A 25,262-nucleotide genomic window follows, 5' to 3' on the forward strand; every position below is an offset into this window, starting at 1 on the left:
CGAGAGGTAAGTTCATCAGTTTTTTTTTGAAGTTATATCATAAAGATAAGTTTTTTTAGACAAGGCGCATGGTCGAGTTTATAAATGATGTATCCTTTTCTATTGCAAAGAAATAATCATGGAAGAATGGTATATTTTTCCCCAAAAAATTAGAAAATTCGGTCGGAAAACAGCAACAAAAAACTGGAAGAAGAGTAAACATTTCAACAAAATAAAACTACTTAGAAATATTGCAAGAAATTGTTTTATAATCCAGCATTTAGAGTAATCACCGTGCTTCAAATACTGAAATTTTGATAGTATTCAATGAAATATAAACGAAGATAGAGCATGTTTTAATCGGTGGTAGTCATGAAGTTGCGGATACTTTGATTCCAGATATAGGGCACAAATTGGGCACTCTGATAACAGAGTTTTATCTTCTACATGAAATGCATTTATGTATATTATGGCTATTCTTACCAAACATTTTGAAGTTCGAATCAATTTGCATTGTCAAGCCCGACACATTGGGAATCTATGCATAACGTAATTACATACACATGTAAAATATAACCAATGGCGTTGTTCGTTTTCAAAAATCGTATTACTATCAATTTATATAATTAATAAAATAAGTGCAAATTTTAAATAAGATTCAAATGCTTATTTCTGAAGTAATCTATTTCAAGTGACGACCGAAAATAATTGTCTACGAAATCAACTTGTTTTTAAGTGGTAAATTGAGATTAAGAGAGATGAAAATACAACGCATCATGTGGATCAACACGACTGTGTTCAATTAAACTTATAGCAGGACTCTAAATAAGGGGAGCAAGGGTCTTTAAGCGGCCAATACACCTCATAAAATCCTTTGTCATTGGTGCTCATTAGAATCGCATCATGAAGACGATACTAATGCGTAGCCACAACATTTAAAAGAGATTGGAAAACTACCTTTATATTGAGCTCTACTTAAAGGAATAAAGCACTTCCCTTTACACTTCCCTTTCACTTTTATTATCATATTCCAAAGGGATAAGAACATGTTTCGGTAATTCGTTTTTAATTTACGTCAGTTCATACATTTGTATTTATTGCCTGCTTACTATAACAGTATTCCACAGCGAATTCTGCATTTCTGATTCACTTAATAGAGTGTGTAATATCTGGTAAAAAGTGTCGAGTTATCTGGAATCGAAGTGCCATTGTCTTTGAGATGATCGGTAAAAGAAGTGTCCATGAAAATTTGGCATCCGACTCTTAAAACATTTGACTTTCCTCAAATACGTTAGTTAACTAAAATCTAACATGTTTTAACATTAATTGACATATTGATCTTTTATTTCGATTAGTTGGCACGTCCTTGATTTATTTCCAAGTATTTTTATTTTGTTGACATACGTACTGATCATCGAATTCATGATGATTATCGATGAAATTTTATCTCTTTTTTATAATCCACTGTTTTTTTTTCAACGAATGTCTTGCTCCGCAATAGGAAGTACTATACCATTAATCGATCAAACCATGTTACGTGTCTGAAAACCAAGTGAACAGAACATAAATGCAAAAAAGCTGAAGAACTCAACTCTCGCGCGTGGCTTTTGTTGTTATCTGGTATCGAAGTGCCATCTGTTATCAAAGTATCCGCATACCCGGCGTGGATTAACACCAATACTAATAACTAGACAGCTTTGATATTTCCAACCAACACTCCGCACAATCACATCACCTTTCCTTATTTGGATATCGCCATTAAACTTATGTTTTCCTACAAAATATTTTAATGGGGAATTAAGTGATTTATTGATATGTCTTCCACCGGCGAAATCAGGATTTATTGAAGCATATTTTTAATATTTTGAGATTTACTTTGCTATAACTCAAGTTTTTCACCTGCTTGAAATGGGTCAAAGCGCAGATATTTATCATCTTAAATAAATACATGCTTCATTTAATTTTAATCTCGTGTTCTAGTATAACTATTATTCAGGTCAATGTTTGTCATGATTATCGTTGAATGTCCGCTGTTCATTTCTCCAACAGTAAGGAATATCTGGTCGATCAATTGTATTTTACTGTTATGTTTCATATTTTTCATTTCGTCCGAGCACAAGCCAATGCGATGATTTCTAAAATGACATCTAAATTTGGCAGTGCTCGTTGGCCTAAGAAACCTTAGTGTGCTATTATCCTCGCATCTCCGAGTAACATGTATTGACATTCCTCTCCTCCTGCGTCGCCCCAATCCATTATTCTATTCCGCGGATATTACGCAAACCCCCTTACAGTTTCCCAGCTCGATGAGCTTATACGACACCGCGGTCCGTGCACTTTCGTAGAGTCAAACGAATTGATGTCTAAACCTGTCATAGTGCATGGTTCCGTCCCGCACATCTTTCATTTTCCCGTCCTCCGGCGAAATAATCCAGTGCTTGCAAAGCCACCATCCGTCTCCCTTTCGGCAATTGAAGAGGTCTAGTTATTTTGTTAGTCTTTAAAAAAACATAATCAGCTACAGTCATCTCCCCTCCCCTTCCTAGAATGGCACAATATGATAGTCTAGTTGTGTGTGTGTGTTTGTGCACCATAAACAAAATTAACATTATATTTCATCATATTAAACCACCGCCGACGAGCGGGTGGGCGATACAAGCAATGACATTCGTCAGTCTGTCTGTCAGTACGAACTTCCGTCAGTATGTCCGTTACACTTTCATGTGCGCGCTATATCCCCTGTTTCATTTGACGAAATTTCATGAAACTTTTTTCAAATGTTTAGAGCATTGAAACGACGTGCAGAAGGCGCGAGTTATTTTTGCCTTCGTACCTAAAGGTCAACGCTACCATTTTGTACGCCCTATACCATTTGAAGCATTTTCTTTAAACTTTGCTAAAACGTATTGGTTACTGAGACAATGTGCAGGAGTCATTGAGTCAATCACGACGCGTTTAGGTCAATATCCTTTTTTAAGGTAAAAAGTTTAAGCCTCTTTTTTCCTATCCATTCAATATCTCTGTTACCCATTTAAGGATATTAATGACCTTGCATTCCGGTAATTGTTGTGGTCATTGATACGATGCCCAGAAGGCTTGAATCAGTTACGCGGTCTCAAAATCAATGTCATCATTAAAGGTCCAATCTTTGAGCCTTCTTTATATATTTCCGCCCCATATCTCCTTTGCCCTTTCTAGTAGTCGTTAATTCATTGAGACTACGTTCAATTGAGTCGCGCTCTAAAAAACGTGTTTATGTACGGGCATAAAGTATCGTCCCAGATTATCATGTGCAGTCCGCCCAAGCTAATCAGGAAGGACGCTTACCGCTGTTATGGAAGTTTTCGTTTAACGGTAGTCTCTTTCTAGTGAAAATAAAGTTGAGGCGGATATTGTCCCTGATAAGAGTGAGTGCACGGGACGACACCTTGCGCAAATGTATTAAGCCCGTTTCCAAAGATTGAGGCTCATATAAATTATTTGTATACCCAAACTATCAGTTAGGTTACATGTTAGGCCTATACATGAATCATTTTGCCCCGTCGGTCTGTATTTTTTCGATCGGTCTTTAGTTACTAAACAAAACTAGTCTACATGGAAATTAATGATGTCTAGCCTTTAAGAATCGAAAGAATACATTTAGAGGCAAGGTTCTTCTATGTAATATAATGCGCAATTAAAAACAATGGTACTGTTACCATTTAGGTCACATCAATACTATAAGTCAAATAATTATATGTGTACCATACTAGGTGGTCAAATGTAGAATTATTCCGTAAATCGTAGAAGTTTTTGTCGAACCTACTTGTGGTATGATCCATAAAGCCAACATAATGGAGGATCGTCCTAGGTGCCAGGAACCTCTCACTGCGCCCCACATGCTGCTGCACTGTTTGTAAAGTTTCTAAATTTGTACAAAAGGTACATTATTTACAATGTGTACAGAACTATATGCGTTTATATATTTAAAATACATGTTGCCACCCTGGAGGGTTGACAGAAGAAGAGATTTTTGGAAGTGTAGGCCGATGTGAGCGGGGGAAAAAGAGCCATCAGGGGTGATGTCACTCAGTTGAACTAAGGGAGGTAATTATGGGAATGGAGTCTACAATGGTTGTTTCCCCTGGACCAGAGGGAGTGCACGGTAAATGAAAAATAGTTTGTATACTATTGAAGGAAAATTGATAAAGGTAAGATGTAAAATGGTAAAAAGACCAAATATTACCTAGATGCATTAACACAAACCCAAAAAGCTCTAATCCAACCAATATTATTAATATATTGGTGATAACAATGGAGGAAATAGTACTAAAGTACCTTGTATGGTATGTAAAATGACAATTAAACAGAAAAACCGAGGCAATTTGCTATATAGAATAGCAATTTAATATAAAATTAAGGAAATTTGCTATAAAAATAGCAATTTTAACATGAATTAGTGCAATACAGAGTAAAATGGTTGCTATGGTGTAGGAATAGCAGTATTGAGAAGAAAATTAAGGCAATTTTCTATATAAGATAGCAGTTTTATACAAAAATAAGGAAATTTGCTACACAAAATAGCAGTTATAACAAGATTTAATGTACTACAAGGTACAAAATTAGCAGTATCAATAAAGTCCTCAATAATACCAAGGGATTGGTATTACCCTGGATAGGGCTAAATAAGTGTTTTTCATGGTATAAGACCCTGCACCATGCACTCCAGTCCGACATGGCTCTTCGAGTTTGAAGGGGAAAGGGTGGGGTGTCAAAGGGGAAGAGAGGGGGTGCAATGCAGCCAACAATCCCAGGTAACTGGACAGCCTCGTCCTTTCTTGTAGTAAGAAATGCCATAAAATATGTATTAAAATATATATTAAAAAACTGAAAAATGTAAATGGTGGACCAACGTCATACTCTCATAAAAAATGTATTAAAATAAAGAAGACCAGGTCAATGCCATTGGCCTGATTTAGAAAGGGCGGGGTAGAACAATAAACCCATTAAAAACTAAAATAAAAGTTGTGTAAAAGAGACACAAATCCAACACAATTATTAGATTACATCAGTTTTGTGCAAAGATTACACATGTTAAAAAGCATAACAGTCACAAGACTGAATAATTAGGTGGGTGTTGGCTGCTCTCCCTCCCCCAATGACCTAGATTTTGTCAGTTAACTGACAATCCAGAAGGTATTTGGCGAGGGCAGAGAAGACCGGGCCCCTAGCTGCTCCCTTGGGGTCTAGCACGTTGGAAAGGTTAAAAACTAGTCCATGGGAGTGCAATGCAGCTTCGAGGTGGTCCCTCTGCGCCTTATGGTAAGGACAGTGCAGCAGCATGTGGGGCGCAGTGAGAGGTTCCTGGCACCTAGAACATGCGGGGTCTATACCGAGGACATACTTTCCTGCGCCACCGGGTAATAGGGTGGTTCCCATCCTCAGGCGCGTGATGGCTCTGTCAAGCACAATGCTTGCTGAGAATCTGTCAGGTGGCCCGAGGGTTTTCGCATGTCGACGGGAAGACAAATTGTCGGTCCGGAGATTCCACTCATCCATTACAAATTTATTTGTCAGGGCGTAGATCTCAGTAGGTGCCAGGGGTTCCCCAGCATCAACGGCCCCCCTCCAGAGGCCCTCTTTGGCCCCCCTGTCGGCCTGCTCATTCCCACTGATGTTGACGTGCTGGACACCATACTAATGTGACCTTTAAAGATTTATCTAGGCACTGTTGATGAAGTTCCAAAATGCTAGCTAAAATATCAGGCCTAGATCTGCTATTTCTGTTTTTTATAGACTCAAGAGATGACATTGAGTCTGATAAAATAGCAGTTTTAGTAGGTTTATTGACCAATATCCAGCACAGAGAGAATTTAATTGCCAAAAGTTCTGCTGTAAAAATAGAGAGATTGTTGCTGAGCCTGTGCATTTTACTAATGTTTTTTGAAGGAATTACAAAAGAGTTGGCTACCAAACCAGAGTTAGGGCATTTGGAGCCGTCAGTGAAGATTTTTAGATGCTCAGCATACATATTATCTATAAGAGAGAGAGCCTCTGACTTGATGAGTTGTGGCAAGTCAGTTTTCGTTATTTTATTAGAGAGTGATAGGTAAATACCAATAGGTCCAAGCGTCCAGGGGGGGGTCTTGGAGGGCCTCAGGTCTGCTACATGTACCTTGTCGAGACAGGCATCTTCATCCAGGGTCCTAATACTCGCACCAAAAGGTAGGGCGACATGCTTACGCTTAAGTATTTTCCCCTTGATGAAGGTGCCAGTCCCGACAAGTTTGTTAACGGGGTTTGAACCATGCCGAGACTTAGCCTGGCCCAGAAATTAAGGGACTGTTGTTTTCTACGCAAGTCAAGAGGCAGCACACCGGCCTCCTCCTCTAGCAGTGCACCCGGTGTACAGTTTAGGGCTCTCAGAGCTATCCTTAGGGCCTTGTGTTGAATGGCATCAACCATTTTTAGGGCGTTTGGCTTTGCACATGCATAGATTTGGGCTCCATAATCTAGCTTTGGACGTATAAGGGACTTGTAGAAAGTTAAGAGGCTATTTTTATCTGATCCGAAACCTGTGCCTCTTAACATTCTCATTAAATTTAGGTCCCTTTCGCACCTTTCTGCCAAATATTTGAAGTGGTGAGTAAAAGTTAACTGTTTATCTAGGTACATACCTAAAAATTTCACCACTTTTTCAAAGATAATTTTGGTGCCACCTAAATTTAAGTCCAAAGAGTGCTGAAATTGGTCGCCAAATAGTACTCCTACTGTTTTGGTTGGAGAAATTTTGAATCCCTATTCAATTGTCCATTTCCATATGCAGTCTAAGCCTGCTTAAGCCCTCTTTTGCAGGCGTAACATGTTAGACCCCTTTAACCAAGTGTCTGAGTCGTCGAAAACTGGGAGATAACCATTCCTGAGTCTTTTACGGCATCAGGTAGACCGTTTACGATGAGGGAGAACAGAGTTGGGGATATTACGGACCCCTGAGGGGTTCCGCAGTCAGTTATGGCTACTTCTGATAACTCCCCATCGACCCTGACCTGGATTTTACGGCCCTCTAGGAAAGCTCTGAGGTAGTGGAAACAGTATCCAGTGATTCCATAGTCGGCTAGCTTTTTTAATATGCCAAAGGTCCATGTTAAATCAAAGGCGGCCTGAAGGTCCAAAAAAATTGCTAATACTGATTGCCCTTGATTTTTTGCAGAAAGAATATCATGTTGTAATCTAGCTAGCTGATCAAGAGTAGATCGCCCCTTCCTAAAGCCAGACTGGAAGGGGTTTAGTATATTATTTGATTCCAATAAGTGTTCTAATCTATTTTTGACCATTATTTCTAACAATTTACCTGCATGTGATGTTAAACTTATTGGACGATATGAGTTTGGATCATTTTTGTCTTTACCGGGTTTAGGTGTTGTAATCACTGTGGCCTGCTTCCACTCGGGTGGTATCCTGCCTGTCCTATACACCTGATTGAATAGGTTAAGCCAAATTTTCAGAGTTATGGCTGGCATATTTTAAAACATTAACTACTAGTATGCTATTTTGTCAGGCCCCGTGGCGGTATTGCTCCTGGAGTTAATGGCACTTAATAATTCTGTTATAGTAAATGGTAAATTGAGAGGCGTGCTGATGTCCCCAGGCTCATTTAAGATATTTCGGTGATCAGTCTCAAACTGCTTTTGATAAATTCAAAGTTTCAACGGGAAGGCTCGTGTCACTGGAGACAGATTTGAAATGTCGTACCAAAAATTGAGCCTTTTCCCTTGGGGTAGTGGCAATTTCGCCTTTGTATTTAAGTAGCGGTACAGGGGTGAATGAATTTCCTTTAATTCTGTGAATTTTTTGCCAAAAATCCCTAGTATTTTTCTTATTAATGATAGCTGAATCACAGAATTCTTTCCAATTTTGAGTTTTTGCGTCCAAAATAACCCGCTTTGCCTGATTTTCGAGGGACCTATAATTAAGAAGATTATGCTCAGCGGGGTTCTTTTTAAGAATTTTTAAAGCATTTTTTCGGGCCTGTACCGCATTGAAGCACGCCTCATTCCACCACGGGACCCTATTTCAGGCCTTTACCTTGCAGGAGGAGACCGGTATGCTACATTCCGCTATGGACAGTATCTTGCTAGTTTAGTTATTACAAAACAGATTTGGATCCTAGGAGTGAACATCTGCAAGGGAGAGATCTGAGCAGAGGTCCCTAAACTGAGCCCAATTAGCTTTTTCCAATAAAAACTTTTGCTCTCCTGAGCATTGAGCCTGAGTTCCCTGTGCAATATAGTTGAGCAGGGTAACCTGTTGTGGGAGGTGATCAGATCCCATGGTATCTTTAACGGTTGCCCATGCAGACGCACTTGCTATCCTGGCATTAACAGCAGTAAGGTCAATGTGGGAGTTTAAACCAGTGGGGTTAAGTCTGGTTGGAGAACCGTCATTGAGCAGTATAAGATCTTGCTCGTCCAACCATTCTATTACCGCCCGACCTTCTGCATCTGAATTGATGGAACCCCAAGCAGGGTGATGTGCATTAAAGTCACCTGTGAATATTACATCAAAGGGTCCTTTAATGGTCCTTAATTCCTTAAAGAGGCCGTTCAGAGTTTCAAGATCACGTCCTCTTGAATATAAATTGACCAGGATATGTTCATAATTGATTGTGTTTTTAATATATATGGCAAGGCCACCGGCAATATTATGGTTTAAAGTAACAAAATTCTTAAATTCACAGTTATACCCAGGTATTTGTTTTACAGTACTATTTGAAAATTTGGTTTTCTGTAAGCATAAGATATGGGTACTAGGGTTACTGTCAATAAAATATTTAACTCTGTAAATTTGTTGGCGGTAAGACCACCAACATTGAATGAAATGATTTGCAGGTTACTGTCCATAGTGGTGTGAAATTAACTTGCGTTTAATCTGATTTAATTTATGATGATGAGATTTAACTCCTAGTTTATGGCCTGCACAGGCCCCTTTGAGTTTCGCGGGGGTCCTGGCAAGCCGAACATGTTTCTTGTTAACGGGGAGGGTACCGCTGCCCGAGGGGGGGGGGGCATCCTGAATCTGCTACTACTATTGGAGGATCCCCAGTTCCAGAATGGATTTTATTAGTTAGGGATTTATCAGGGGTGATGACCTTTGTTATTGAGTCTCTGCAATTTTTTAATCGAGAATCAATTTTGTTATAGATGTAGGATATAACACGACTACCAGTGGGCCTTTTCTGGTCCTTTAGTATCTCATCAACCAGATTTGCCAGCTCCCTGAGATATATTTTCCTATATGTGGGACCTGTTGCTGGCGGATCCTTGATTTTGATAAATTAGTCCCCAGCAAACGAGTTACGTCTGCTGGTGTTGTCGGTAGGGGAGCTCATTGGGGATGTCTGGGAGTCTACCAGTCTGGGACGGTTAGGGGGGACACTAACTCGGGGTTCCTCCTCTATTTCACAGACACCAGAAATAGTAAGGTTCTCCAATATACTGGAGTGCACCGACACCAGAGAGTCTCTCCCCGTCATATCAAACATAGAGTCGTCCGACAGTGTAGGACCACTACAGGTGGTGTCGTTAGCACCGTCGGTCAACGTGTTGGACGGAGAGGACCCCCTGGAAGCCACAGGAGGGCGTCTCTGTGTGGGTGAATCCCCCTGGATAGGCGATATAGGGGGATGGTATGTAAGTCTGGTGTAAGATTGAGTACCGGTTCCACAAAAGTAACCTTTGGGGAGGGTTCCCTATTAATAGGCTGAGGGGGGGGGGGGGGTACTCTTACCCGCTAGCCCCTCAACTATGGTTCATGTCCTCCCGGCTTGGGGCGAGATAGTACCGGGAGAGGCATGTTTGGGTGAAAAAGCGGAACCGGTTGTGATGATGGTGTTTAGGGCGCCCACGCTGTGGCTCACAGTGTCAGTGCTTCATATTTGAACTTGACCTAGATATCATTTGGACACAACTTCTGACCATATTTGAAGAAGATCGTCGGATGAAAACTACTTCAATTAGACAGCGGACACCCGCCCGCCGCCCGCCCGCCAAGGGTGAAACTTTAATACGTCCTTTTTTTCAAAACGTGCGTATAAAAATGAATGACAAATTTGATTCATGTTTATATGTTTTTTTTTCCGCCGCACATGTACCGTAGCACTCTGAATGCCGTAGCACTCTGAATCAGCAGACGATGTATTGCTTAAATCTGGAGGCGAATTCCGGAGATAGTCGATGTATCACGATCACGTAGTCCTTATTTAGGTCGGTAAGCACTGTATACTGCATGTACGCTGTATTAAGTTAACTAGATACAGGACTAGGACGAATAAAGTATAAGCGTACTTAAACTTCTTAAGATTGAAGTAGGTCCATGTACATATATACACGGACTCTAGATTACATATGATATATATCATTTGAGACTGTCGTTGAAACAGTTATCAAATAGCCTTGTAATGGATATTTGCAGTCACGTTGCAGGTCTGATCAGTTTCATCCGTGACACGTTTTCGTTGAAAGCTGGATACAGTGTCAATTGTAGGTCTAAAACTGGTGAATAAATTTAAGAATAAGGTACATGGTTATAACGATGTCCCCCAAAACGTTCTGAGAAAGACCATCATTATTCAGGTCAACTAACTTAAAGCTCGTTTCTCAATTTTGAGATAGATCTACCATTTGTTGCCACTTTGAATCCGCTGTGCTGCACTGTACTTTACGGTACGGTTCTCTAGGGTACGGTTAGGTACGGTTCTGTGTGACACGTCACTGTACCATTCTATACATAGATGGTGACGTCACTACGTTATTGTCACCATCGAACGCATCGGACAGTGGGCTACACCACACCGCCGTTATGGCGGAATTGTCCGAGGAGTCCCGATTGCTCTATACTAAGACGCATCACATTCCCCTGGTTTGGGGAATTATGCTTCCGCCAAAGTAGTTCTGCTAAGGAATGAAAATGTTAATAATGCAAGAAAAATTGTTTTAGTGTGTGTTTAAAACGGAATGTTGTTTAAAGAAATGTTAATTAATTATGTTTAAATATGATTCTGAATCTCTATAAAGACTTATAGCGATTATCAAAAGCACGATTACCTGACCTACTTTCGCTTTCACTTTTTACTGGTTAAAGAAGTGCTACCCACAATTCCTTTTGCGTTAGTGCACAGGTCAGTAAGACCGGTGTGTACACAATGGTCACTGTACCGTTCTGTATCGTATAGTGCAATACCTTACCGCACAGTTCCGTCACGTGCAGTATCGACAGGTGCCGTGCTGTCTTTAGATAATAATATAATTTAATATTTTTTATTGCATACATGGTTTGAATTTAACCTTCAGATTATTGTTACCCACTTTAATATAATGTTTTACGAGCACTACTACTTTTAATTATTTCGTTTCGTATTTTGAAACCATTCCTCTATTATTAATTACATTTCGTCAACCAAAACATATTGACAAAGAAAACAGCTACAATTTTCAAGAAAGTGACCATTTGCCAAAAAAGCAACCAAAATAGCAAGACACACACCAAATGTAAACAAAGACGACCAAATCAAGGGTCGCAATTGAATGGTCTATGCAAAGCGTTAGGTAAAATGTTACATGATGGCTCTGAATTTAGTTACAAAATGGTCACATAATTGTACATTATTTCTTAATTGCAAGAATCCATTTTATAATGATTGCCAGAAACACATTTGCTTTTGCGATAAATTATATTTTGTTATACAATAAATAAATATGTATGTTGATTAGCATTGCATTTCTTCGTTGTGTGGTAGCACTTGCTCGCCCCAATAGCTTCTTACAGCCGCCTTCAATTGTTTTCAAACGACAAATTAATTACACTTGAAGAGATTTACTCGTTAATAACGTTGAAATTGACAACGAACACCCCTCCCCTCCCCTCCCCCCAACCCCCTCCCCTCCCCCCCCCAACCCCCTCCCCTCCCCCCCCAAAAATATATATATAAATAAATAAATATTGCGTCCATCATAATACATTTCAACAGAATATTCTCCATTTTATAAACAAGTTATTTATAGTAGTTGTTCACATAGCTGCGCTTCTATCTGTTTTCAGCATGCATTCCACTATGGCTGTGTTCGTGGTGCATCGAGGCGGATCAAAATAAAAAGTCTGTCGACCAACATTTGAAGGTTATTCGTGTTTGCCCCAAAAGTAATGAGTGTAGAGTAAGTTAAATACTCGCCACCACTATTTCGTCTAATTTATACCCCTGAATAATTTTAAGATTTCCCGTGTAGAAACTTTGTTTTCAGCTCAAAGCCTCGCTCTGCGTGAAAAATTTCTAAAACGGGCGACAAATGGCGATATGTGAGACGTAATGGTTCTCTAATGCACTATATGATTAATGTACTACATTAGATGTGTAGTTGTGTATTACGGGTGCAAAGACCAGTGGCGACTTAAACTGAGCTGCACGTGTTTATTCACTGTCTCTCGGGCTGACAATTATCTCTGGGTCAAAACGTTTAAAAGTATATGCATCTTAAAGCGTTTGATTGCGATGTCTTCATGTTAGTGGCAGCAACGTTGCTATGCAGTTTCAAATTCTTGTTGACAATATATCCGACGAATTAGACTATGCGGATTACCAGAGAAGTTTCAGTAAATCACGGTTATCAAATTGACCCGATTTCTTTTTTACTTAATTTGTTCAATGACTGTTATACGATCCACATAAAACTTTATATATGTAAGATAGGTTTTTTTTCTTTCATCGGAATCGGACCATACACCTTTAACGCCTTTAAGGAAACCTGTCCTCTAACAAACGTAGTGACATGTTTTTTGCTGAATTCAGTAAGTTTTTTTACGGATACCACTCTGTAAGCGAACTACGCTATTTACGAAACGCATTCGATGAATTTAACAAAACACAACACATTTTTTTAATTTTAAAATTGTCCTTTTTCTTTTATTGCATTTTGCTCAAGACATCCATGATATAACAAATGCTAACAAGGGCTGTTTGTAAAACATGCATGCCCCCCATATGGGCATTCCGTTGTAGTGGCAGCCATTGTGTGAATACGATTTTTGTCACTGTGACCTTGACCTTTGATTTAGTGACCTGAAAATCAATAGGGGTCATCTGCGGGTCACGATTAATGTACCTATGAAGTGTCATGATCCTAGGCAAAAGCGTTCTTGAGTTATCATCCGAAAATCATTTTACTATTTCGGGTCACCGTGACCTTGACCTTTGACCTTGTGACCTCAAAATCAATAGGGGTCATCTGCAAGTCATGATCAATCTACCTATGAAGTTTCATGATCCTAGGCGTATGCGTTCTTGAGTTATCATCCGAAAACCATTTTACTATTTCGGGTCACCGTGACCTTGACCTTTGATCTAGTGACCTCAAAATCAATAGGGGTCATCTGCGAGTCATGATCAATCTACCCATGAAGTTTCATGATCCTAGGCGTATGCGTTCTTGAGTTATAATCCTGAAACCATTTTACTATTTCGGGTCGTCGTGACCTTGACCATTGACATAGTGACCTCAAAATCAATAGGGGTCATCTGCAAGTCATGATCAATCTACGCATGAAGTTTCATGATCCTAGGCGTATGCGTTCTTGAGTTATCATTCAAAAACCATTTTACTATTTCTGGTCACCGTGACCTTGACCTTTGACCTAGTGACCTCAAAATCAATAGGGGTCATCTGCGAGTCATGATCAATGTACCTATGAAGTTTCACGGACCGACCGACCGACATGAGCAAAGCAATATACCCCCTCTTCTTCGAAGGGGGGCATAAATATATGCCAGTAATAAACTTTCAGTGAACTGTACACAACAATGACATAATGGATGATCAAACTAACTACAACGCCTTCTGTAAAAATGTGTAAACTTCTGAATAAACAGTATTAAGAAAAAAATATAATGAAAAACACAAACTTTGAAAGAAAATAAGACCTACTTTTGATTACAAAAGAGCATTATTCTCTAACCAGACAATGTTTTGTGGAAAGCACATATAATTACAGTCAATAACATTTAAGCTAGTTACAAGTTACAGATACAATGTATTAAATGAAACTTTCAGATGTATTTATTTTTGTAATAAAACTCATAAAGTACTAAAACTATTTACTTTAAAAGTGAATGCCTGTGTTTCCAGATACATATTTTGTATGTTATTTATAAGTTTAAGAAAACCTAAATAATCTAATTCTATATGAATCTACATCTATTTACAAACAACATCTATATCACTTTGGTTTCAACAACAAACAATAGTGCGGCATACCAACTGAATACACCATACAACCACTGCGATACAATGACATGTCATTACCATGAATGTTTTAGAAAACCTACTACTGTAGATCAATACTATCATATTTCTTTAATTTTACAAACTACAAATGTTGACACTTTTTTATGCAAATCCAGAGCTTGTTGTTAAACCATTGTATCTGTTTTATCACAAGCAAGTTCTTCACCTAATTAGCTTTCAACAGTAACACAGCACAATGCTAGAACGCACCTGCCGGCAGGTATAACCACGAAAACGTTTGTTATCAAAGCAGCAAATGTCATGAAGCAAGTGAGAAATACAGACCAAATACTCGATCATAATTATACATCAAAGGAACCACTTTCTTGATCCGAAGCATATAAACATTCATATCCACATTCATATCCATTATCTATATGACGATGCTATGCTCAATCATCTCTAATGGAAGCTGCATTACTCCATGAAGAGGCGATATTCTCCATTATCTATAATTAAGTTAACACAAAACATATATCATGGATTCCTTTTTCAGAGGAATACATGATGTATACATGAGGACATTCAAAACAATCATGGAATGAAATTTGGAGGGACACGTATATATACACAAGGCAGTGATACGCATTCAAAAGTCATGACTAAATAATGAAAATTTTCAAAGTAAAATAATTATGAGTACGAGTAGCAGAAATCTGATTAAATACACGTTTCAGAATCCGTAAATTTTTGTTTGTATAACAGAAAACTCTGCGAAAACAATATTAATATTTCATAATTAAAAAGACATAAAACAGGCAAAAACAATTTATACTTAAAGTGTTCATTAAATTGGGTAAATTTGAGTGAATTAACTAAATAATTAGCTGATGAAGCTTATAAACAGTGTTTCCCTATTGCACATTGCCACTTACAATCAGTATATGATTCCAGAATTGTTGAAAACCAGCTGCTTAAGTACTTTATAATGAAAAATGTTAACCTCAAAACCTCTGAAGATTTAGCATGTAGCTTTATAATAAAATGAAATTTGTGAGTTGCAAACGTTATGGCACAGATATAGGGCTTAAACTTATTTTCTTCAGGGGATCATACTTACAAACAATGTAACTTACTGGTTCTTCATTCTTATGATTATTTAAAAAATTTAGCTAACATGAAAATTAATTAAAAACAAACAAACAAGAACATCAAATAACATAACATGAAACGTGATCAATTTAAAGCAGCTAAACATGTAAGTCACTTATTTTTGATCCGGTAACAAAATAAATAAAACAAAAACAAAACAAGCTACAAAAAGGTCAAATGTGTTGGCTTTCCATTTAATAATTTTCTGTTCAACACAGCGCTTAATTACGCTTTAACATGACCACTCATAAAGCATCAATAAAGTTTCGAATGCAAATGCAAAACATTCTAGCCATTCAGAATTTTTATAAATCTGTTCAACCACGTGTCTTAAATTTAGCAAAAGCTACGTAACATTGAAAATTATTATACAAATAAATTTAAAGAGTAAAATGTCCATTATTAATCCTAAAAACCTGCTGGATGGCAATATACATAAATTACGTACATTATAAATGGTATTTTTTATCAACAAACATTTGTTATATATATACAAATATATTTGATGAATCCGAACGCCTTTCTTTGGTATACTAAACGCTTTTTCTGTACCTTTTTTCTTAGCAATTGTAGCCATGCTTGTTTAATAGTAAGAAGGAACATTCTAAACAACTTTACATTGCCTCACATTAAACTTTATTACTTCTCACAAAAATGGCTAATTAAGATGCCTTAAAAAAATATGAAAAAACCATCAGGTAAAAAAAATACCATAAAAGATCAACAACCAATATGTCTGGCATTCTTAGACATTGAGTTTCCAAAGCAGTTTTCAGTTTTCCCATGAATGCCATTTACTTTATTTTCAGGACCACAATCAACCTCTCCTCCCTTATATTCCATAGTCCATAGAGTCTTCGTCCATGCAAGGACTCGGGTGGGAGGAAAGCATAGGGTCTGCACAGAGGCCTGATGTGTGGTCCTCCATGAGGTCGTCCAAGTTCAGGGTCGTGTGAATGTCCGAGAAGTCACTGTTAAGCGCGTCGTGGATAGCCTGTGCACAGGACTGCTGTTCGCGCTCAAGCTCGGATTTCACTGAGTACTGCTGGGGCGCGTTGTTCTGGACACTGGTGACAATGTTGGGTTGCACGAGCGTGGCGAGGGTGTTCGACTCCTCATGGTAGCCTGTGTTGAAACCCTGTGCCTTCATCAGCAGTTCCAATTGCTGAAAAAAAGCCCAAAGAAAGTTGAATTTATTTTTAACCTATTTATTTTAGCTTGATTGCATTAAAGGGATCTTTTCACGCTTTGGTAAATTGACAAAATTGAAAAAAGTAGTTTCAGATTCGTAAGTTTTCGTTTTAGTTATGATATTTGTGAGGAAACAGTAATACTGAACATTAACCATGCTCTAATATAGCCATTATATGCATCTTTTGACGATTTTAAAACCTAAAAATTATAAAGCGTTGCAACGCGAAACGATTGAATAATTTGGAGAGTTCTGTTTTTGTCGTTAAATTTTGTGAAACTACGAAGATTGCTTATATAAGGTATAAAATACGTCTAGAATGTGTACTCGGCGGAATAGCTCAGTAGGCTAAAGCATTTTTACTTCAGGACTCTGGCAGGACTCCAGGGGTCACTGGTTCGAAACCTGCTCCGGGCAATGTTCTTTTCCTTTTTTAAATTTTTTTCTTGATTTTTTACTGGAGCTTTTATGATCCAATGTTTATATTTATGAATATAAAGCATTTAATAAGTTAAAAAAATGCCAAAATCTGTGAAAAGGACACTTTAAAAGCAAAAGGCTAATTAAAACATTATCAAGTCCGTTTCCTGCATAGAACCAGTACTTTGTGTCTTTACAGGAGATGTTAAGAATGCTATCACAATGGGGATTAAACCCCTGATCTCCCAGTCGCTAGGCAGTCTTTATATCCACTACACCAGGGTAACCGACAGATAGGAGTTAAAACCAAGATTCTTATTGTTTGTACAAAGTGAAGTCTAGGTCTCAGCAACATTTTGCTCTTTCTTGACAATTTAAAGTCTGAACTGTTAAGCATTCAAATTATTCACAGTATTTAAAAAGTTAATGATGTTGCTATATCTCCTGGCAACAGACTACATCAGAAACAAATAAGCTGATTTGTTTGAGCCATGGACGTCTATTCTTAGATCGAATAAACCATTTTTTTTCAGAGTCTTTACATGATGCTGACAAAACATTTACAAAAAAAATATTGAAAAAAATTAAGCAATGCCACATTATACACAATTCATTCTACACAATGCAAGGACCAATATGCTTTAAAATTCACAAATACAGCATATGAACATTTTTAACCGGCTCAACAATGGAATTAACGCATTCCACATAATTGCAAAATTTGACATTTAAGTAGATGAAAGGCAAATATATATGGGCAGGCCACTATGCTTTTATTTTCAAAGTTCACACATACGGCCAGCTAAAGAAGTGCATTTAACAAAAGTAATGGTTTGCTAACGAGCGGTCAGTTCACTGCAAACTTTCGCCATGTATATTACATTGCTATTACAGCTTCAAAACTCTTAATGTCTACACTTTTATAGCTCATTTTCCAACATATTAAAGTCAAAACATCAATTGTGAATTTCAGATAGGATTTTGTGCTAAGCAACTTAAAATGCATCAGAGTGGGTAATTAAGTCGTCAAGGGTTAAGTCTACCTGAATCTAAAGCATAATTTTGCCATTCAGTCCCAATAACAGCTAAAGAAATCAGCAAAAAATTTGCTCTGACTGATATTTAAGCCCACCTGAATTCGCAGCATCATTTTGCGATTCTGTGACTCGGTCTGACGCTGTTTCTCTTCCAGTAGCCGCATGCGTTCCTGGTCCTTCCTCAGCTTCTTGATGTAGTCCACGGAGGCCTTGAGGATCGAACCCTTGTTCTGGCGGAGGTCACTGAAATTGTATACAACATTTCTGTTGTATTTTAGGGAAACAGCATTAGGTTCGATATAAGGCAACATGCAATGGTGTATAGGCAGTATCTATGTCTTTGTATGCGTCAGTTAAAAGTGAAATAAATTAATTCATTACTGAACAACTAAAACAAAAGAGGAATGTTTCAGTGCATTTAATAAAATCTCTAAACTCTTGTTAAAAAAGTCAGCACATCGTATTTGAAAAGAGTTGCATTAAATATGCCATTTACTTTTTCTTAAGGCCACAAAACCTTAATAATATCAGACTCATTAATTGTTCAATAGGTATTGTAAATAAAAACTTAAATACACCTGCAACTTCATTTAACTCAATCAATGTCCCCATATATATGACCTTTGACCTTGAAGGATGACCTTGACCTTTCACCACTCAAAATGTGCAGCTCCATGAGATACACATGCATGCCAAATATCAAGTTGCTAGCTTCAATATTAGAAAAGTGTACATTAAATGAGCGATTTTGACCCATATATTTGACCTTTGACATTGAAGGATGACCTTGACCTTTCACCACTCAAAATGTGCAGCTCCATGAGATACACATGCATGCCAAATATGAAGTTGCTATCTTCAATATTGCAAAAGTTATGGCAAATGTTAAAGTTGGGACAAACAAACAAACCAACAAACAAACCAACAAACAAACCAACAGACAGGGCAAAAACAACATGTCCCCCACTATGGTGGCGGGGGACATAAAAATCAAGTAATTTAAATTCAAAGAGCATATCTGTTTTAAGTGAATATTCTGGGCAGATACATGACTAAAGTCTCCTATTACAGCCTTATTGGCAACCTGAGCTTAATACATGTGCATAAAGTGTCATCAAAGATCAGCCTGTGCACTCTGGTTTGTTGTGACGACACTTTAAGCACATGCATAAATCCCAGTTTTCAGAGAGGGAGGGTCATTAGAAACAGAAAATATCTTACGGATCCATAGACTTTGGTAGAAGCATTCCCAACTCCTTGATTCTGTCATTGATATTGAAACGTCTTCTGCGCTCAACTAAAAAGGGAAAAAACACCTTATATGTTGTTGCTAGTAGCATTTTTATCTCACCTGCATTTATTAAAACATATTACCTTAAGTCCTATTCATTAAACTTCACAAGCCATTTGTAATACTATGTGCACTTTTTTTATTAATTTTAACTACAGGTATGTAACATGTAACTATATTATGATATTGAGTAGTATACCTTAAAGAGTCAAATCAAAAATTCTTTATCCACTGCTATGGTATCTGTTAATGATGTGACTTCTTTAGCCAGATAAAAACTTATTATTTTATGATGCAATTGGCTTGAATACTACCCCATGCCCACAACTCCACAAACTCTCAATGTGACTCCTGGATTTGTCTCCAAAAAGATCCAATATAAATCATTGGACTTTCCCACTCAGGAGCAAAATGAAAAGGCGACATGCAACCAGCAAATAAAACAGAACAGCTTGCGAGTAATTTGCACGTTGTTCAGGTTTTATGTTATTTGCTGCTCATCAGTATCTAAGGTTTGAAAATAAAGACTTTAAAACTTGAATCTATTAAAAAATGTCTTTAAATTAATTTCCTTTTCTACAGGACTACCATTGGGTCAAAATGCATATCTGAATGCTTGATGGTTACTAAAAGTTGTTTTCGAAGCACTCACTCATGTTGTGGTTGTCTTTCTTCTGTCGCTCCTTGGCCCACATTCTAGCATCGTCCTCGGTGAGGAAGGACGTGGGTGTCATGATCCGTTGACCTGGGAGCACAGTCGGCGCAGACTGCGCCGTCTTAACAGGCTCTGAGATGGGCGTGAACACAAAGTCCGAGGCGGGGATCTGAACATGCAAAAACATTAAGCTGACAAAATGTTTTTATGATTTGAACTTTAAGTCCTACTTGGTCCACAAAAATCTTGATAGGAAGAGCTCTACATTACATGACACATTTGAAAATTTGAAATATAATTTTTACAAGACACACTTATTAAAAATGAAAAAGACAAAGAATTTTTACAAGACACACTTATTGTAAATTTGAAAGACAAAGAATTCTTAAATGCTCTGTAATACTAAACATCAGTAACAAATACATTCCTCTTCGTAGAGACTTGGCTCTGATCAACTTAGTGGGCTATTGAATCAATCATCTGGATGTTAAATAATTTTTGAATTTGGCTTGTAATTCTTTTGTTTTAATTTAATAACTCCAAATATTTAATATATTTAATTATGTTTACAAGAACCCAGTGATAATTTTACAAAGTGAAGGAGTGATATAGTAATTTGATGAAAATCTGTATGAGGGATGGAGTTCTAAGGTAACTTACTGTGGATAAAGACATCTGCATGAGGGATGGAGTGATAACTTACTGTGGATAAACCCATCTGCATGAGGGATGGAGTGATAACTTACTGTGGATAAAGACATCTGCATGAGTGATGGAGTGATAACTTCATGTGGATAAAGACATTTGCATGAGTGATGGAGTGATAACTTACTGTGGATGAAGACATCTGCGTGAGTGATGGAGTGATAACTTACTGTGGATAAAGACATCTGCATGAGTGATGGAGTGCTAAGGTAACTTACTGTGGATGAAGACATCTGCATGAGTGATGGAGTGATAACTTACTGTGGATGAAGACATCTGCATGAGTGATGGAGTGATAACTTACTGTGGATGAAGACATCTGCATGAGGGATGGAGTGATAACTTACTGTGGATAGACATCTGCATGAGTGATGGAGTGCTAAGGTAACTTACTGTGGATAAAGACATCTGCGTGAGTGATGGAGTGCTAAGGTAACTTACTGTGGATAAAGACATCTGCATGAGTGATGGAGTGCTAAGGTAACTTACTGTGGATGAAGACATCTGCATGAGGGATGGCGTGATAACTTACTGTGGATGAAGACATCTGCGTGAGTGATGGAGTGATAACTTACTGTGGATGAAGACATCTGCGTGAGTGATGGAGTGCTAAGGTAACTTACTGTGGATAAAGACATCTGCGTGAGTGATGGAGTGATAACTTACTGTGGATAAAGACATCTGCATGAGTGATGGAGTGATAACTTACAGTGGATAAAGACATCTGCATGAGTGATGGAGTGATAACTTACTGTGGATGAAGACATCTGCATGAGTGATGGAGTGATAACTTACTGTGGATGAAGACATCTGCATGAGTGATGGAGTTATAACTTACTGTGGATGAAGACATCTGCATGAGGGATGGAGTGATAACTTACTGTGGATGAAGACATCTGCATGAGTGATGGAGTGATAACTTACTGTGGATAAAGACATCTGCATGAGTGATGGAGTGATAACTTACTGTGGATGAAGACATCTGCATGAGTGATGGAGTGATAACTTACTGTGGATGAAGACATCTGCATGAGGGATGGAGTGATAACTTACTGTGGATGAAGACATCTGCATGAGTGATGGAGTGATAACTTACTGTGGATAAAGACATCTGCATGAGTGATGGAGTGATAACTTACTGTGGATAAAGACATCTGCATGAGTGATGGAGTGATAACTTACTGTGGATAAAGACATCTGCATGAGTGATGGAGTGATAACTTACTGTGGATAAAGACATCTGCATGAGTGATGGAGTGATAACTTACTCTGGATGAAGACATCTGCATGAGTGATGGAGTTATAACTTACTGTGGATGAGGACATCTGCATGAGGGATGGAGTGATAACTTACTGTGGATGAAGACATCTGCATGAGGGATGGAGTGATAACTTACTGTTGATGAAGACATCTGCGTGAGTGATGGAGTGATAACTTACTGTGGATGAAGACATCTGCATGAGGGATGGAGTGATAAATTTGAGATCATCGTCCTGATTGAGGTCCACGGACTCCAGGTCTTGTATGTCTTGAATGTCATTGAGAAAGCTCTCCACCTGGAGACAAAACATCACATACAAGTGAATGTTAACATGACACACAGAGATCACAACTTTTTCGTTCTATGCTGCCAGTATAAGTGCTGGTATAGTGACTTCCACTCAGAAAAGAATTCTTTCAAATCATGTCAGAGCTCACCATTTTCGGAATATAAGTGATACCTTAACATTTTGTGTTTTAGCATAATTTTCATGTTCATTAGGGAAAAAGTATTATCGCTTGACCTGTGCACCTGCAGAGAATAACAGAGTATGAACAATCGTATGTTTACTTCTTATATTAGAACAGCTGGTGATGAAATCTCTGGCATTTATACAATTTAGAAAACCTCTTGCATCTCTTGTTGTACTAATGTAGCATATGGGGACACTCATCTACAATTGTTGATAGACTATTAGTGTTAGTGTAGCAATGGCCATATTGTGGAGCATGATTCAATAGCTGCCATTGGCTATGTCACTTCAGTTCAACAACCTTATTTCCAACTCATTGTCATTGTTAACAAATACCATCATTTACATGTACAAAATAGTTACCTTCATTATTTATAACCCTAAGTTTCCTACAATAATTACTTACAGATGAAACTGTGTTAACTTAAAATGCACATCATTTTTTATATAACGAATTTGCAATTTGCCAATAAAAACTAAATATATTAAAAGTTTCCAATAAGACGTTTACAGCCCCTTCCTCGTTAATTAGTTTCACAAAAAATAAACTTATATATATATATATATATATATATATATATATAATTGGAATTGACTTTGAAAAAATGGGATAAAAAAAATCTGTGGTAAAAGGGGATAAGAGGTTTGCATATAAATCATTAATGAAGACATTGGCCTTTTATTCTAATTTTTGCCACTTTGTGATCTTCCAGATTCACTCCAAATATGAACAGTGTTTTGCTTTTAGTTGAACTACTTTTCTGACCCAAATTTCAATTTCTATGCATTAACATAATTGTTTGCACGTAAATTCAATAGGTGGTTGAACAGAGATCCACTTCACCCCGATTGTTCAATGATCTGTGAATGCATATTAAGAATTACCGAGTACCCCAACAAACCCATATGCCTTCAGCACCAAATGAAACAAAGAAACACAAGTTGCCCTATTGGCATTTTGATACAGTCAAACATAAAAACAGTTAACTTCATCAAAATGCCCAACAACCTCTCACTCCCCATACCTCTGATATACTGGTAGCTGTACTGCTCATTCCCACTGACAGCGGGCTCTCGGGCTCCATCAAGGGGGCACTCCCGCTGTGACCCACAGGCATCAGGGTGTGCAGCTCGCTGGTCGCCATGCGGTAGTTGGGCATCGAGTGTACCGCCCCCACCCGCTCGTCATGGGACTCGCTGAGGTAAGACTGGATTTGATCCTTCTGTTTTTGCATGACATAGTAACGGGTTGGATTTTCGAGCTTTGTTCTGACCTGGAATACCAGATAATTGAACAATGAATAAGAAAGGGTCGCAATTTTACCTACTCATTTACATGTTCTCATGTTTTAAATTTCCACCTGACTTACAAAGTGAACATACACAAAATGGCAAATGTGTGTACAACTTAAGATCCCGCCCCCTGGCTTATGAGCTGGTAGACTTATGACTGAGTTAATACAGTAAATAATCATATTGCTCAGGCAATTGATCCAATAGATCCCTCCATTCACGCAAATCACTTTTACATGACCTGATAGCAGGTTTGTTTCTCTAGATTTGGTTTGGCTTGAAAAGAGAGGGTCTACTAAACTAAAATGTGTGTGCACATGATTGATCTTTTCTAGACTTTCTACAGATCTTAAAATTCTAGAACACAAAAAATGTTTCTTTTAACCCTTTCCCACTTAGAGGGAAAGTGATAATGGGCCTTCCCACTCAGAGGGAATGTGAAAATGGGCCTTCCCACTCAGAGGGAAAGTGAAAATGGGCCTTCCCACTCAGAGGGAAAGTGAAAATGGGCCTTCCCACTCAGAGGGAAAGTGAAAATGGCTATGCGAAAACAGCATAAAACCACAACAGCCTGCGAGTAACTTGCAGTCAGTTCAGGTTTTATGTTTTTTGCAGCTAATCATGATCCAAGGGTTGGAAATGAAGCCTTTAAAACTTGAATTTAGCAAGAAATGAATTAAATTAAATTAAACTTTCTAAGGGACAACAAATGCATAAAAATACGTGTCTAAGTGGTAAAGGGTTAACCATCTTATGTTATACATGTAGAAACGCTACCATTTTTTTTGGACATAAATTTTTCAATACGTCACAAATGAGGAAAGGCTAATATGAGCTTTTAGTGATATATGCTTTTACTTCTGCAGGTCACATGGTCCCTGTCACAAATGACTCAATTAATAACCAAAATGTCAAAATGACATCAGTAATTGCATTTTTTCCATGCGTAAATTATACACAAAAACACCAAGTATTTCTGTGTTAAATTATTCACATCAGTTGTAATTGTTTATCCACATACCGTAAATACACTAAAATAATACACAGCTTTTAACCTGACAATTTTTTCTTCAAGTACGGGGTGCGTATTATATACGAATGTAGAGCAGAACAACATTTTTCCTGTGAAAATTTTTAACTTATCGTTTTAATTTGCTGTGTGTCAGCCATTTTGAATTACACCATTACATCAAAGGAGGGGCAACTGTGCTTACAGTAATTGTCATGGCTACAGCGTATATTACCATACATGCTAAATAAACCAACCATCAGTATTATAGATATATAATGATAATACTTATTATTTTATTATTATAATTATTATCTTTCTGAATATTGTCAAATGGAATTAAATGTTATTTACAAAAAAAAAAGCGTCTCTGTTTCTTTCTTTTGCAATTATGACTGCTTGACCCGGGTGTCAGCAGGTGGCCCGTGTGTTATCGATAAAGGTATTGAGAAATGCCATCTCTTGTCAGCAGGACCCGTGTATATGAGGTGTTGATAAAAGCCCAGGTATTACTATGAAACAGATGGTTGATAACGTCAAATT

General features: G+C 37.9%; 1 protein-coding gene across 9 annotated transcripts in view; it reads right to left on the reverse strand.

Annotated features, from left to right (window-relative positions):
- Positions 1-12,882: 12,882 nt before the first annotated feature.
- LOC127865014 (microphthalmia-associated transcription factor-like) overlaps positions 12,883-25,262 on the reverse strand; it is a 58,825-nt gene continuing 46,445 nt past the window's right edge. For 6 of the 9 annotated variants that reach the window (XM_052404869.1, XM_052404862.1, XM_052404863.1 and 3 more), the window contains exons 3-8: positions 23,443-23,691; positions 22,124-22,240; positions 19,976-20,147; positions 19,254-19,329; positions 18,128-18,296; positions 12,883-16,548 (exon numbers count right to left, since the gene is read on the reverse strand). In XM_052404869.1, the coding sequence (XP_052260829.1) occupies positions 16,216-16,548; positions 18,128-18,296; positions 19,254-19,329; positions 19,976-20,147; positions 22,124-22,240; positions 23,443-23,691 (1,116 nt within the window). In that variant the 3' untranslated portion in view covers positions 12,883-16,215. The remainder of the gene's footprint in view (positions 16,549-18,127; positions 18,297-19,253; positions 19,330-19,975; positions 20,148-22,123; positions 22,241-23,442; positions 23,692-25,262) is intronic. The other 3 variants (XM_052404868.1, XM_052404864.1, XR_008042452.1) reach the window with 2 other exon arrangements.

The sequence above is a fragment of the Dreissena polymorpha genome, chromosome 1 (assembly GCF_020536995.1).
Source record: "Dreissena polymorpha isolate Duluth1 chromosome 1, UMN_Dpol_1.0, whole genome shotgun sequence".
Lineage (NCBI taxonomy): Eukaryota > Metazoa > Mollusca > Bivalvia > Myida > Dreissenidae > Dreissena > Dreissena polymorpha.